This window comes from Balaenoptera acutorostrata, unplaced genomic scaffold (genome assembly GCF_949987535.1).
Source record: "Balaenoptera acutorostrata unplaced genomic scaffold, mBalAcu1.1 scaffold_583, whole genome shotgun sequence".
NCBI lineage: Eukaryota > Metazoa > Chordata > Mammalia > Artiodactyla > Balaenopteridae > Balaenoptera > Balaenoptera acutorostrata.
In genome coordinates, this window is record NW_026645951.1 from 120,170 (window position 1) to 135,823 (window position 15,654).

The window sequence follows — 15,654 nt, forward strand, 5'->3', positions numbered from 1 at the left end:
AATGGCTCTATAAGATCTATTTTATAAAAGTCAGTAGAAACAGATGAGCAAAACACTGCTTAATGCTTGTAAATCAGACTCCTTCATAATGGTTTTGGTTATAATTAGATTTTACCGTAAGCTCCTACCCAGGACTATCCTTTATCTAATTGGATATTGTATTTTTCTATTTAGTGATGACATGCCTAGCTAATTTGTGAAGCATATGTTAGGTTCTAAAAGAATCATGTCCAATTTTTGATCACTTTCATTCTAAAGCAAGAGTCAGCAAACAACAGCTGAGAATTAAGAATGGTTTTTACATTTTTTTAAGAGTGGTCTAAAAAAAGAAAAAGAAGATTATGTGTCAGAAACAGTACGTGGTCCATAAAGCCTAAAATATTTACCATCTGGCCCTTTACCAAAAAAGTTTGCCAACCCCTACTCTAAAGTAAAATCACATTTACAAACTGATCATATTCTCAGGGTTACAATTAGATTGTTTATTTCATCACTATGTCTCCCCTGAGTCACAAAACACCACAACTGAATGTGTCAAATGACTTATTTCTTATTATTTATGCACTATAATTTTTTTTTAAAAAAAGAAGTACTGGACATAGTTAATCAGCAAACTTCACAAGAACTATAACCACAGCTCTCTTAGAATTTCTGACACAATGGGAGACTTTTTACTTGCAGCCATGTTGAAATATTTCCAAAATACAATCTATCAATGCTTTTCCTTAAAAGAAATGACTCAAAAGAGGCACTAAGTTAAATATCCTTTTCTAAAGAGTTAGAAAGTGACTGAAGGACGATTATCAAAAATGCTCCAAAAAACAAAAAATACGCTTGTTTATTACACGGAAGAAGAGAAAGTAAAAGTTACATTTAATATTTTAGCTTTACATTCATTCAAATTTTATAAACATTCATTACATGTTCTATAAAGTTTTATGGTCACTCACCTTTCCTATTTAACAATAAATTAATAGCTTGGAAAAGCATTTTTTGCATAAAAGAAAAGAAAAATGAAAAAAAGGAAAGAAAAGAAAAAAGTCTCCAAAGAAGGCAAAGCGTTAGGCTTTCTCTTCCACTTACAAATCCTGATGTAGCTGTTGATGTCACATTACTGGTATGATTTGCCGAAACTCCTCCATCTGAATCTATTTTATTTAGAGCTTCAATTATACCGCCAATTGAGTCTAAAAAAAAGAATAAATAACAATAATAATGCTTTTTTTCCATCAACAGACGAATGGATAAAGATGTGGTACATATATACAATAGAATATTACTCAGTCATAAAAAAAGAATGAAATAATGCCATTTGCAGTGACATGGATGGACCTAGAGATTGTCATACTGAGTGAAGTCAGAAGGAGAAAGACAAATATCTATGATATCACTTATATGTGGAATCTAAAAAAAATAGTACAAATGAACTTATTTACGTAACAGAAACAGAGTTATAGATGTAGAAAACATACTTATGGTTAGCAAGTGAGAGGGAGACACGGAGGGATAAATTGGGAGACTGGGATTGACATATACACACTACTATATATAAAATAGATAACTAATAAGAACCTACTGTAGAGCACAGGGAACTCTACTCAATACTCTATAATGACCTATATGGGAAAAGAATCTAAAAAACAGTGGATATATGTATACGTATAACGGATTCACTTTGCTATACAGCAGGAACTAACACAACATTGTAAATCAACTATACTCCAATAAAAATTAATTAAAAGAAAAATCAGTCCCACTAGGGTGTGGGAAGAGCATTTGCATATGTGAAATATCTAGCCAGTTATTTTACAGTGCTATTTAAATAGTGACCCACAGGACAAACTTCCAGATTTTTCCTATATAGTTGAACTATATTTCATTTCTACTGAAATAAAATTTAAATCATGAATGATTCAAGTCAATCAACTTCAGGATAAATAAGGATGAACGAACTGAATTTTCTCTTTAGGATCACTGGAATTTAAATAAGACAGAGTGCTTTGGTAAACCTATTACATAAAGATCATAAAAGCATCATCTTTCAAATATCCTAAAGAGCTAATATTCTCCTGGTGAAATCCAAATAAATGTAAGCTATTTCCAAAAAAAAAAAAGCTTTTGTTACAGACGTGACTAAGAAAAGCTACAATGCTTTAGACAATCATTCCTATAACATCCAGCAAGCCTGCTGCAGAACCTTCGCTGGCATTCATGAACTGACTGTACGATGTCAGGCTATTGCAGGAAAAAATCGTGAGACTCTGAACAGACCAAAGATAACTGGGTGTTTCCAACATACTCTCCCCACGTTATGATTCCAAAGAGGCTCTGAGCTTTGCAGTCTTTGAGTGATTTTTACAACTCTGTAAAGTCGGATCCTTGTCCACAGATGTGCAATTTCCATCTGGTGGAGGGACAACTAATTTTCCTTCTCTCCCCACCATCACCCCTCCTCCAGGATGCAACAATGTCAAGATTACCCCCCAGGTCTCTGTACAGGTAACTTGCTCAGAAAATATTACTGAAAATTCTTCCAGAGAAAACCACCATTATGACCAGTGACTATGGACAGAATTCAGAAGCTGCTATTCTGGGGTCTAAAAGGTTAATAAAGGAGATTCACAGAGTATCCACATATGCCATAAGGTTCCAAAAGCTCTGGGACCTTTCTAACAAACCTCCTTCTAAACTCAGACAAAAACTATAACTAAACTACAGAATGTGAGGTGACCAGGGCTCTCTGCCATTCCTGGTGACACGAGGTAGGTTTCTTGCTTACCAATCTTCCTCTTACCACCCCATTTAGGCTGCTGCCTAGATGGGAGGCTATTTAACTGAAAGTAACCTCGGTACAGGCCGGCGGTACTGCACTCAAAGACAGACCACCTGAGTTAACTCTTGGCTCAAACACTGAGAAAGCTTGGGCCACTTACTCAGCTTTTCTGGGATTTAGTTCCATCATCTGTAAAATGAGAATGATGAAATGGGTGCTTGGAAAGTCGTGATTCTACAGAAAGTGTAAGATTTTTTTTCTAACTGTACTTCAAATACTAGGGGTATCTTTTCATTTATAACTATATAGTTCATTGTTACCTTTTTCTTTATATTAGTCTAATACTTTTAAGGCAATAAAATGGAATTCTGACCTCAGAGAAGAGTTTTTAAGACACTTCTTCCTTTTTCCTTTTCCTAATTTTCATTGATAGGTGACTGCTATTCGGAGACTAAATTTATCTCAAATATCAAAAAAAAGAATACAGAAAATGCTACCGCTAATGACATAACAATCATGTTATCCTCTGATTGAGAAAAGTACAATGAATATTTCAGTGAGTGTACCAGCAGACAGGAAAGTAACATTGGGATTAAAAAAAAAAAAAGAACAGTCATTTTTCAGATATATTCTTCTATCAAACATTAAATATAACACTAGGAAGGGAAAAACAGATTTTTCTATAAAATAATCCTGATTCATGATCCTTCCCAGAAAGGTCCTTTAAAGTTCATATACTATATACATATGTGAGTTATACTAGAAAAAATAATGTGACTTTTATTGGCCATCTCTTCCTGTGGCATATCATAGATGATTCAATAATTCAAGGTAACAAGCATTTACTAAATCCTTTCTATGAGTTCAGCACTATACTAGCACCAAATACAAAAGGACATACAAGATACATTCTCTGCCTCCAAAGGAACTTACTATGCAGCTAAGAAACCACACACTTATGAAACAAAAGCAGTGGAAAGCAGTCATGATTAGACGCTCAAGTTGTAAGAGTTCAGCTAAGAAAGAGATCTTCTGAAGCCCAGAATATCTGGGGAGTTTTGTTGAACATCTGGGGCTTGAGTTTTTCTAAAGAAGCACCGAGATTAGCAGAGGTGATAAAAGGAATAAGAGGCATCTTAGAAAGGCAGAGAAACAGTAGCAAAGACAAAGTGCTAAAACAAAGCAAAATCTATTCACTAGAGAGAAAAGACCTAAGCCTAAATAATATAAGACTTAACTAAACTTTGGGGAAAATAAGGAAAAATCAGGTCAGATAAGGAGCATGTGATTAGATAAGGCAAGACTTTGAAACCAACCACCAGATGGGGAATAGATGCATTGAGCACAAATGGGTAAACACCTCCTACCGTCCTCTCAATCACACATATACCAAAAAATCAGGATCATAAGAAAACTGAAAAACTGACAGTGGGAGTAACATACATACCTTAAATTGGAGAGTTCTAATACCTACTGGAGCAGAAAATGTGCTCTAGATGATTTGAGCATCTAAGTTATCACAATTAAGAAGACAATTCCATAAGAGAAGAGAATGCTTTGTTGCCTCTGATTCTCCAACCAGGACTGAACTGACTTGGGACTCTTTACCTTGAATTCTCTGAGGCTTGGTGGCATTATCAAAGTCACAGATCTTCGTCCAGTTAGCCTTCACCGCCTCAGGAGTCAATGGCTGAGTCCTCTGTCTTACAATGGCTCCAAGGGTCCGCTCCCATCGTACTGGTTATAGAAACAAAACTAAGATACTGAACACACAGTTTAAGAGCGAGACAGAAAGCAGAATTCATGAGTCCCCTGAATTTTTTTTTTTTAACTTCAAGAAAAATGGAATTTGGATAAAAGATTCTAACTTCTAAAGATTTTTACTACAAATGTTTTTTTAAAAGAATAACAAACCCATTAGGATGTCAAATTTCTTTTTCTAATATTTGAAGCTGAAGGGAAAACCTCTCCCTCCTCTGACTATGCCAGATACTACTAAAGGTAAGATGAAATGCTGAATCAGAAAGTTAAATTATATATAATCACACCAAAAGACTGTCTTCATCACCACAGATCACTTAGATAATACACTTTAAGGTAACAGAACAGAATAGGGCTTTGTTGAATAGCAAACTGAAAACTAGTGGTGATAACAGGCCAAAGACTCCAGATAATCAAATTAATATATCAGACAACCCCACATAATTCTCCCGTTTCCTCCCTTTGCTCTTCCTCCTTGTCCATGGGAAGTCAACTAGATTGCCCAGATTCACAAAAATCATCATTGCTGCATAAGTTCCATGAAGATAATTTTTAACATTGTGTCTTTTTTAAAAAGCCTGAGGAATAAACAGAACCTTATTTAAACAGAATGGTCAGACTTTGATGATTACTAAATCGAAGATTTGTCCTGGGGAATGACAGAAGCTTCTAGAGATTTCTTATTGATAAAGTCCCATATACAGCTTTTATTGCAACAACTGATCTTCCTTTCTTAAAAGATGTCATAAGACACTTAAAAATGTTTGAATAAGTTACTTCATAACTTAGAGAACAGTCATTAATAATATTCTACAATATGTTGTAACAATGTCATCCAGTAATGGCAGCCTTTTAAATAATTCAATTAATTTTGATACCAGCATCCAACTGAAAACTTGAATTGGGATATTGGAATGTTCACAATTTTTTTTAAACACCATAAAGTAATTATCCAATCTGGAGCTCACAAGGATTAAGAACTGGGGGAAAAGAGGACTTAAGCCAGATGAATTTACTGTTGGGCTGAAGGAGAATAATTTCTATAGATCAGCTGCAATTTCTCTTCTAGAAAGCTCTCCAGTGTGATTCCCCACTGTCTCCTTCTGATGTCTCATGCTCCAAGGAAGAAAAGAATCACTGAGAGAATTGGAGAACTTGCCTAGGACAGAGCTCTTCCCATCTTCAAAAAACGCCCTCCCTTCCACTCACTACTCTGCTGAACAAGCATGTGGGGTGCCGGAGACATGGGAAGACACACATCAATATAAAGAGAGACTGTGCTGTCTGAAAAAACAGCCAGTTCTGAATAGGACAGGACAAATATTGAATAAGCACTGCTAATAGGAAAAAAACTGAAAAGATCCTTGAAAATACCACAGGCCTGCAGGACAACTTCCATGTTTTAGAAGACCTGTTGCTATTACAATGTTTGAGTTTGATTATGCGTGCACTAAATCCAATGGTTCGGCATTTGACAAGGTCTTTACCCAGCTCTACCTGGATATGCAGGTTTAAAGATATGGAAATAATGTATGGCAAACCAAAAACCAAAAGAGACTTACATTTTCCAATCCATCCTGCTCCAACCTACCAAAAAGAGGAGGAAGAAGTTATACCATCTAATGTGAAATTACTAATAGAATTTTCATGAAATTAACAAAACAGGCAGCTATCTTTTTACGAGTATCAGAATGCTAGATGACAATGGATGAAAATAATGCAGCTCTACAAAACTCCGTTGGCCGGCATGACTTTGCACTATTCATGTTATCAGAGTAGAAAAATAAAGCAACACAATATAGCAGAAATGCATGTAGTAGAAAAGCATGACTTTGCACAGAAACCAAGGTGCGATACCAGTTCTTCTACAGACTAGCTGTCTGATTCCTGGTCAAATAGTTTGACTTCCCTAAACTCAAGATTCCCCTTATATAAAATCAGGATAATAATACACTCTTCATGAAGTAACCATGAAGGTTAAACAATATAAATACCAAATTTGCCCAGCACATCACTTGAAATACATGTCCTTCTAGAAAGACTTAATGAATCAAAAAAAATAAAAAGCAAAGAAAAATAAAGCCAGGATTTGACTTAATGAACTACATATACTCATTTTAATGAAACACCTTTATATAGAAATATGGCAAATGACCAAATACATTAATCACCGTACAGAAAGATGGTATTTTTTCTAGAAGCCATTCAAGGAAATCCTCAGAAGAAAATGTCTGATGTAAGAAAATCTGTTTGTCATATCTTCAAACACCACAACTACAGTGTTCCACATGCATATAACAGAAGAAACTGTACCAGCAGACAGCACACTTCTCAGTGGCTCTACGCTCAAGGGTATGGCTTTTTAATCACTCATTCCTTTACATATATTAACAGGACAATCGGCCTTGATGCTGTCAGAGTAGTTAAAGTGGCAGTGGTACTGATAACAGGCAAGAAAAATATCATCTTTTATCATATTTGGGGAGTGAAGCAACAAGCTGCAAACTCCTCGCAGGTGCTAGAAACGACAGCTCCAGTCGATCCAAAAAATCTCTATCTGCCACTCTAGATATCTATCAAAACTTGGCAAACAAAGTGTCAATTTACATTCAAGGTTTAAGTCAGGATATTACACACCGCTCTTACTGTATTTTGCACTCAATCTCACACAGCAAATGTCCCTTACTAAAACTGTTCACAATATAGTAAACTAAAAGAACAACATACAAAACTTCATCTACAGCATTATCCTAGTTATCTGTGCATGTCTGGGTATGTGTGTAAATTGTATACCTAAAATAAAAAGACTACTCGTGTAAAATGCACATCTAATAAAAGACTGGAAAAGAATATCCATAAAAATATTAATAGGAGTTATCTCTCGATAGTGGTAATGTGGGTGATTTTTATTTTCCTCTATAAACTCCCCTATATATTTGAAGTTTTCTACAAAAAGCATATATTATTTTTGGTCACAGAATTAATAACAAATATAAATGTAAAAGACAAAGAATTTTTGTTTAATTCCTTAATGAGATAAAAGACAGGCAGACCAAATTTGGAGCTCCACATGGCTTGATATTATTAAATTTCTCTTCTGTAAATCTAGAGTTGTAAAGTTCTTGCCACCTCTAATTTTCCACAATTCACAATCAACGACTGTGATTAAGAAAGCAGAGGTGCCTATCTCTGCATAGACAGGTGTAGACTGTTTTTCATTTACTAAACAGCTTTTTATTCAAATAAATCAGGCTAATATATCATTCACTTCAAACTGAGCCAGGTAATTTTGCTACCAAGAAATATCTTTGGATGTCATGTATTCTGCATGCAACAGGTTTATTATTATATTACCACAGAGAATCAAATAAAGGAGGGTGGTCTAAAATATAACAGTTTATGCTAGAAAAGAAAAAAGAGATCAAACTCAAATGAGGACCAAAAAATATATAAATCAGCATAAGGAAATCTAAAGGGACTTTGATTATAGAGTGAAAACTGAACCTCACTGGATGGTAGGATTATGTGTGGTTTTTATTTTTATAGCAAACTTGTAAAGCTTTGCAATAGGGAAACATAGCAAAGTTTATTTTTAAAGTTAATACAGATAATAAGTTGTGTTTACTGATCTATCATACCCAGACTGAATTCCTGCTATACTGATATAATAGTTAAAATTGAGGGGTGACTGCTAGGTATGCTAAGAGTTTAAAAATATGATCTCCAGTTCTCACAACAAAACCCCAAGAAAACTAAAACTCAGGGAGGTTAATCTGTACAATATTCCAGCGAGCCAGCAATTACCAGAGCAAGAAATCAAAACCTGGCCTGGCTGACTTTAAACCACCACCTCTGTCCCTTCACTTTACTACTCAGCATCTCTAACCAAATGAGACTTTCTGTATCTGACTAAACACATCAAACCAGCCAGTCACATTTTCATTTGACAAGAATATCAGAAATGAAGGACTAGGGAAGAACAATTTACAAAGTTGCTGTTACTTTCTCAAAAAAGGACATTAGTCATACTTGTTCCTTAATTATAACATATACATAATATTAAAAAATATACAAGTGATATCAACTGATGCAGATTTTTACAAATGTGAACAACTGGAAAATACTAATTTTTGAATCAGTTTTTATATTTAATTACACAAATATTGCTTTGGGAGAACGTGCAAAGGTGCAGAATACCTCAAACAAGCCACCATTTTCCTCACAACTCTCATGGCAAAGCCAGAGGACCAGGGGTGCCACGTAATCTGGCTTCAGAGCTTCCAGAAGATCTGAAATAAATAGCCAAAAAAAGAAAAAAAATCTATCAATAAGAATATATACATATTCAATCAATCATTTTACTTTCTGAAAATTCCTCACTTATAAAATTATAGGTTCAGAGACTTTTTAAATAAATAAGAAAAAAATTAGATATACATAAATAATTAGTATTAACATCCAAGGCTTTTAGAAGAATCTTTTCATCCCAATGGATATATTCAGGCTTCTAACATACAAGGCATCAGATATACCTTTCCAAGATGGGTAACATACTGTTTAGAAGACAAGTTAAAGCTGCCTTGGCAAAGACTGGTGAGCAAAGGCATACATAGCATAATGAACTTAGGTACCATTCATTCCCAAAACTATTTTGCTCTCCCAGAAGCTAGAAAACTACAAAACAGCCTTGACAACTGTAATGGCAGTAAGATGATGGAAAATGGACCTTGCAACCGTTACTGATGAGTCACAAAGTGTTAAGAAATATTTTCCTGCTGCATACCTTCTGTGAGCAACTTAACAGAGCAGAAAGGTACTACACAAGGAGCATGAACACCTAGATTTTACTGCTGGCCCTGCCATGTAGGCAATTTAGGGCATTGAGCACAGCACTCAACTCTCTTGGACGTGTGTCTGCATCTGTAAGATGGTAATTAAAATGCGTTACCTGCCTATTCTACTAAGTTGTTGCAAGGCTCAAAGGAGACACGATTTGTAAATACATCTTATAATCTTTAAAGAATCAAATAAATGTAAATTTTAACTGTGAAGGGACAAAATACAGTTTTATATTTTAAAGTGACAACGATGACATTTACAGTTCCTGTAAATTAAAGAGCAGCTCTAAGAACCTTTCACTTTACAGTATTCCTGACCCCAGAAACTGTGAGATAATATATACTTGTTGTTTTAATCCACAAAATTTGAAGTAATTTATTACACAGCAGTAAATAACTAATACAGCTTGGGAAGTTAGTTCATGGGTATTCATCCTAAGATTATGTTTCATTTCATGTAAGAAACATGTAAGTCACATACATGACTTTCCATTTTTCAAATATATTTCAAAGGGGGAAATGAAATTGCAAATATCTCCCCACATTACTCATAACACCTGGTTCTTTAACAAATAATTCCTTTGACAGCCTGTAAGTTAATATTTCAGAGGAAAAGATGAAAAACGCTGAGGCAAAATAAATTTTCGGCTTTTTCTAAACTATAAAAAAGTAATAAATACCAAAATTTAAAATAACAGGAATTCAGAATCTGAAGGGCTTTTAAAAATGATCTGTAACAACTCTCTTCCTTTACAGAAGAGAAAGCAGGTCCAGAAAGATTAAATTATTTGTCTAAAGTAGATCTTATTCTCCAAACATCTTTCACTAGGGTTTGGTGGGCATAAAAGATACTACGTTAAACAGTGACCTAACATCTCTAGAGGTCAAAATTAATGGAAGCTACATTCCCAAAGGAAAGCAAATTTAAAAGCTCAAGTTTTCAATATTTTCTTGGAAACTTGCTGCTTCCCCAAGAAAGTCTACAGCCAATGGCAAAAAGTGACTAAGGTAGGAGTCTAGCACAGAAATGATACGCATAAAATTCTAAATAGTGGTTATCTCTTGGCATGAAGCAGAGGAACAGAATAGAAGGTATAAAGTTAGATGCAAGTAATGTTCCAATTCTTGGGTTGAGCAGTGAGTTCATGACTATGCATTACATTTTGATGCTTTACTTCTTGCCAGTAACCTACACTGTTGTGCATATATGTAGCATTATACTTAAATAATCCAGTTCTTTAACAAGAATTCCTTCAATAAGATATGAGAGTATAAAGAGTTTTTAAAATAAGGGACTTTTTTAAATGGCCCTGTTGACAAAAGAAAAGGAAAAGAAAAATTAGATCTCAGGTACAAATAGCTGTTCTACACTAAAGCAAACTGGTTAGGCACAGCTCTTAGGAAAAGCTAGCAAGTACATACTTGGTATTACAAATCCCAAGTTCTAAAATGAATGTTAGCTCAAACGTGGAAAGTAAAATGGTATTGTGAATAAGCATTTGTATGCCATGAAGCAGCTAATTCTAAAGTAATTTCACTCATCAATTGTTTTGTACTGTTTCACAGAAACTACTTTTAAAGTATTATAGATATTTTCTTTTTAGAAATATGTTAAAACCAGGAGTATCAAAAACCATACAGTTTTCCACCAGTCAAGTATTCTATTTCTTATATAACTAAATAAATAAGCATTGGCTCTCAATCATACATTTAAATTTTTAAATTTAAAACTTTATATTTCATGTTTTCAAAGAACAAAGTTGGAAGACTCACATTACCTGATTTCAAGACTTACTATAAAACTACAGTAATCAAAACATCATGGTATTGGTAAAAGGACAGGCCCAGAGATCAATACAACAGAACAGACAATCCAGAAATAGACCCACACATACCTACGTGGTCAACTGATTTTCCACAAAAGTGCAAAGGCAATCCAAATCAAGAATGAGGAATAGTCTTCAGGACAAATGAACTCGCAGTTTCTTCAACAAATAATTGGCACTTTTTCAAAAAGGAGAATGAACTATCATATGTTAAATAAAACTTAAGAGATACAGTAACAAAACGACTGTGAACCTTGTTTAGATCATTGTGGAATAAACTAACTCTAAAACGATATTTTTTAGATAACGAGGAAGTTTTCATATAAATTTGGTATTAGACAATGGTAATGAATTATTTTATTTGGTGTGATATTGGTATTGTGGTTATAATGTCCATATCTGTTAGAGACACATTTCCAAGTATTTATTAGGTGAAATGCAACATCTAAGATTTGCTTTGAAATGTTACAGAGAAAAAGGGAGAGGGTAACAAAATAAATAAATCAATAAGACAAAATCATTTTGAAATATGCCCAGAGCATTCTGTTCTCCTTAACAAAGGCCTATCCTCAAGGGAAGCTACCAGAGCCTTATTTGACCTAAGGGAAGAGCAATTAGACTAGTGGAACCCCTCTAGCCTTCCTGTCTCAAATAAGGGGAGAAAAAAAAAAAAGGCTAAAAAACTCTACTGAAGCTCAGAGTCCAGAGACTTTGACCTGCTAAAAAACTTGCGGATTTAATCATAAGATTATAGAACACTTCCCCTCGCCATAATTTACAGCCACTTCAACAGGCCTCCAGTATAACAACAGTGGATTACAACTGAGAGAGCTGCAAACACAAAGAGTACCTAGGGAAACCCAAAGACAACAGGGGACACAAAAACAACGACAAAGAGGAAAATGTAGCCTCTGACACCAACAGCTACAGCAACCAATGAACGCAACCTAACTCCTAGCCAGATAAACATGAAACCTCACAATAAAGCTCTGTATACCACACTTTCTACTACCCCAATACATCATGTTCAGTTTTCAACAAAAATTTCAAGGCATGCTAAAAGACAAGAAAAGTACAGGCTGAGGAGACAAAGCAAGCCTCAGAACCAGCTTGAAATATAGCAGAGATTTTGGAATTTTCAAACTAGGAGTTTAAAATAACTGTGATTAACATGCTAAGGGCTCTAATGGAGAAAAGTGGACAACTTACAAGAACAGATGACTACTGTAAGCAGACAGAAGGAAATGCTAAAAAAATCAAAAGGAAATGCTAAAAAACAAAAACAATATAACATTTTGAAATGAAAAATCAGTAAGCTTGATTTGAATATATGTCAACAGAAACTTCCCAAACTGAAATGAAATGCAAAGAGAAAAAAGGACAAAAAAATAAAAGGGAATAGAATATCCAAGAACTGTGGTATAATTACAAAAGATACATTGAGACTTCCCTGGTGGCGCAGCGGTTAAGACTCCACGCTCCCAATGCAGGAGGCCCGGGTTCAATCCCTGGCCAGGGAACTAGATCCCGCAACTAAGAGTTTGCATGCCACAACTAAGAGTTTGCATGCCACAACTAAGGAGCCCACGTGCTGCAACTAAGGAGCTTGCGAGCCACAACTAAGGAGCCTGCGAGCTGCAACTAAATGGGCCCACCTGCTGCAACTAAGACCCGGCCCAACCAAATAAATTAATCGATTAATTAATTAAAATAAAAAGATAGAACAGGCACATAATGGGAATACCAGAAGTAGAAGAAAAAAAGAAAACAACAGAAGAAATATTTTAAGCAGTGATGGCTGAGAATTTTCCAAAGTTAATCACAGATACCAACCGCAGATCCAGGAAGCTCAGAAGACATCAAGTAGAATATTGCCAAAAATCTACACCTATTATTATGCATACTATATTCAAACTGTGGAAAAAACAAGGAGAAAACCTTGGAGGAACACAGAGGGGAAAAAATACCTTATGCATAAAGAAACAAGGAAAGAATTATGTCAGACTTTCCTTCAGAAACCATGTAAGCAAAAGAAGAGTGGAGTGAAAGATTTCAGGTGCTGAAAGAAAAAAATTACCAACCCAGAATTCTGTACCCGGTGAAATTATCCTTCAAAAGTGAAAGAGACGAAAGAGAACAAAAAAACAAGCTAAAGACTGGGAAAAAATATTTGCAAAACACATATCTGATAAAGAACTTGTTTCCAAAATATTCATGGAATCCTTTTTTTTTTTTTTTTTAATTTTTATTTATTATTTATTTACTATGTTTATTTTTGGCTGTGTTGGGTCTTCGTTTTTGTGTGAGGGCTTTCTCCAGTTGCGGCGAGTGGGGGCCACTCTTCATCGCGGCGCGCGGGCCTGTCACTATCGCGGCCTCTCTTGTTGCGGAGCAGAGGCTCCAGACGCTCAGGCTCAGCAGTTGTGGCTCACGGGCCCAGCCGCTCCGCGGCATGTGGGATCCTCCCAGACCAGGGCTCGAACCCGTGTCCCCTGCATTAGCAGGCAGATTCTCAACCACTGCGCCACCAGGGAAGCCCTCATGGAATTCTTAAAACTCAACAACAAGAAAACAAAGAACCCCCCCCCAAAAAAGAAGAAGAAAACAAAGAACCCAATTTAAAAATAAGCAAAAAATAAGAACAGACACATCACCAAGGAAGACAAATAAATGGCAAATAAGCACAGGAAAAAACTGCACAACATCATAAGTCATTAGGGAACTGCAAATTAAAACAATGAAATACCCTACACACCTATTAAAAGAACTAAAATGCAAAAGATAAACAATAATAAATGCTGGCAAAGATGTGGAGCAACAAGAACTCTCACTCACTGCTAGTAGGAATGAAAAACGATAGAGCCATTTTTGAAGACAGTTTGGAAATTTTTACAAAGCTAAAGACACTCTTACCATACAATCCAGCAATTATCCTCTTTAATATTTACCCAAATGAGTTGAAAACTTACGTCCACACAAAAACCTGCACATGAATGTTTATAGCAGCTTCACTCACAACTGTCAAAAACTGGAAACAATCAAAATGTTCCACGATAGGTGAATGAAAAAACAAATTGTGGCACCTACATACCATGTAATATTATGTAGTGATAAAAAGAAATGAGCTTCAATCCTCCCAGTCATTTGGGAAAAAGAGGAGAGGATGAAGAGATGGAACACAGGGGATTTTTAGAGTGAAACCATTCTGTATGATCTAGAATCGTGGGTACGTAACATCATGCATTTGTGAAAACGCATAAAATCATACAACCTAAAGAGTGAGCCCTAAAGTAAACTATTAACTATAGTTAATGATAATCAATCAGGGACTTCTCTGGTGGTCCAGTGATAAAGAATCTGCCTTCCAATGCAGGGATGCAGGTTCGATCCCTGGTCAGGGAACTACGATCCCACATGCCGAGGGTCAACTAAGCCCGGATGCCACAACTACCGAGCTCACGTGCCTCAACAAGAGAGCCAGCGTGCCACAAAATATAGAGCCCACGCACCCTGAAGCCCATGCGCCGCAACTAGAGAGAGAACACCCACGTGCCACAACTTGAGAAAAGCCCACGCACCACAACGAAAGATCCCACATGCCTCAACGACCCGATGCAGCCAAATAAATAAATAAATAAATAAATAAACATTGATCAATACTGGTTCATCAACTGTAATAAATGTAGCACACTGATGTAAAACTGTGTGGGAGGAGGAGTATATGGGCACTCTCTTTACTACCTGCTCAATTCTTCTATAAACCTAAAACTGCCCTAAAAAACAATCTATTAATTGTTTTAAATAATTATTATTATAAACCAGTAAGAATGGTATTACCTCATTCTGTAAAGAAAAAATGTATGTATGTCTACCTACACAAAGAGAAAAAGTTTAGCTCAGTGTGGTAGAATTATGGGTCACATTTTGTTTGTTTGTGCTTTCCTAAATTTTCTATAATGAACATAAACTACACATTATGCTTTTTTAAATTGTAAGGAAATTTTTTTAGCTACTCAAAAAATTAAATACTTTTACAAAGCTCACGCCACACAGGTATGTGAGGAACAGCATTAAAAAAAAACTAAACTACTTACCATCAGGCAAAATGTTCTGGGTCAACCGTGATCCAGCAGTAGGGGCAATAGTGTTACAATGAATGTTGCTTTTCTCGCCTTCAACTGCAAGACAATTTGAAAGGCCCAGAAGATCCAGCTTTGCAGCACAATAATTTGCCTGGCCAAAGTTGCCATATATTCCTGAAGCCGATGAAGTCATGATGATCCTAAAAGGAAAATCAATCTCTCAACATCAACTTTTCTATATTTTGATAATGTTGCAACTCTAAGCATTTTTTTTTCATTACTATTATACCTGTCAAAAGCAACTCTGTATACTGCCATTAGGTTCTTAAAGTCATGATTCATATATCTAAATTAATATAAATAATAAAAGTAAT

The 15,654-nt window shown here is 35.4% G+C and overlaps 1 protein-coding gene across 1 annotated transcript in view; it reads right to left on the reverse strand.

The window, feature by feature from the left end:
- Positions 1-15,654, reverse strand: part of LOC103016570 (peroxisomal multifunctional enzyme type 2-like) — a 56,030-nt gene that overhangs the window by 34,342 nt on the left and 6,034 nt on the right. The window contains exons 6-10 of the mRNA XM_057539421.1: positions 15,293-15,480; positions 8,732-8,823; positions 6,097-6,121; positions 4,382-4,510; positions 1,084-1,187 (exon numbers count right to left, since the gene is read on the reverse strand). Coding sequence (XP_057395404.1) covers positions 1,084-1,187; positions 4,382-4,510; positions 6,097-6,121; positions 8,732-8,823; positions 15,293-15,480 — 538 coding nt within the window. The remainder of the gene's footprint in view (positions 1-1,083; positions 1,188-4,381; positions 4,511-6,096; positions 6,122-8,731; positions 8,824-15,292; positions 15,481-15,654) is intronic.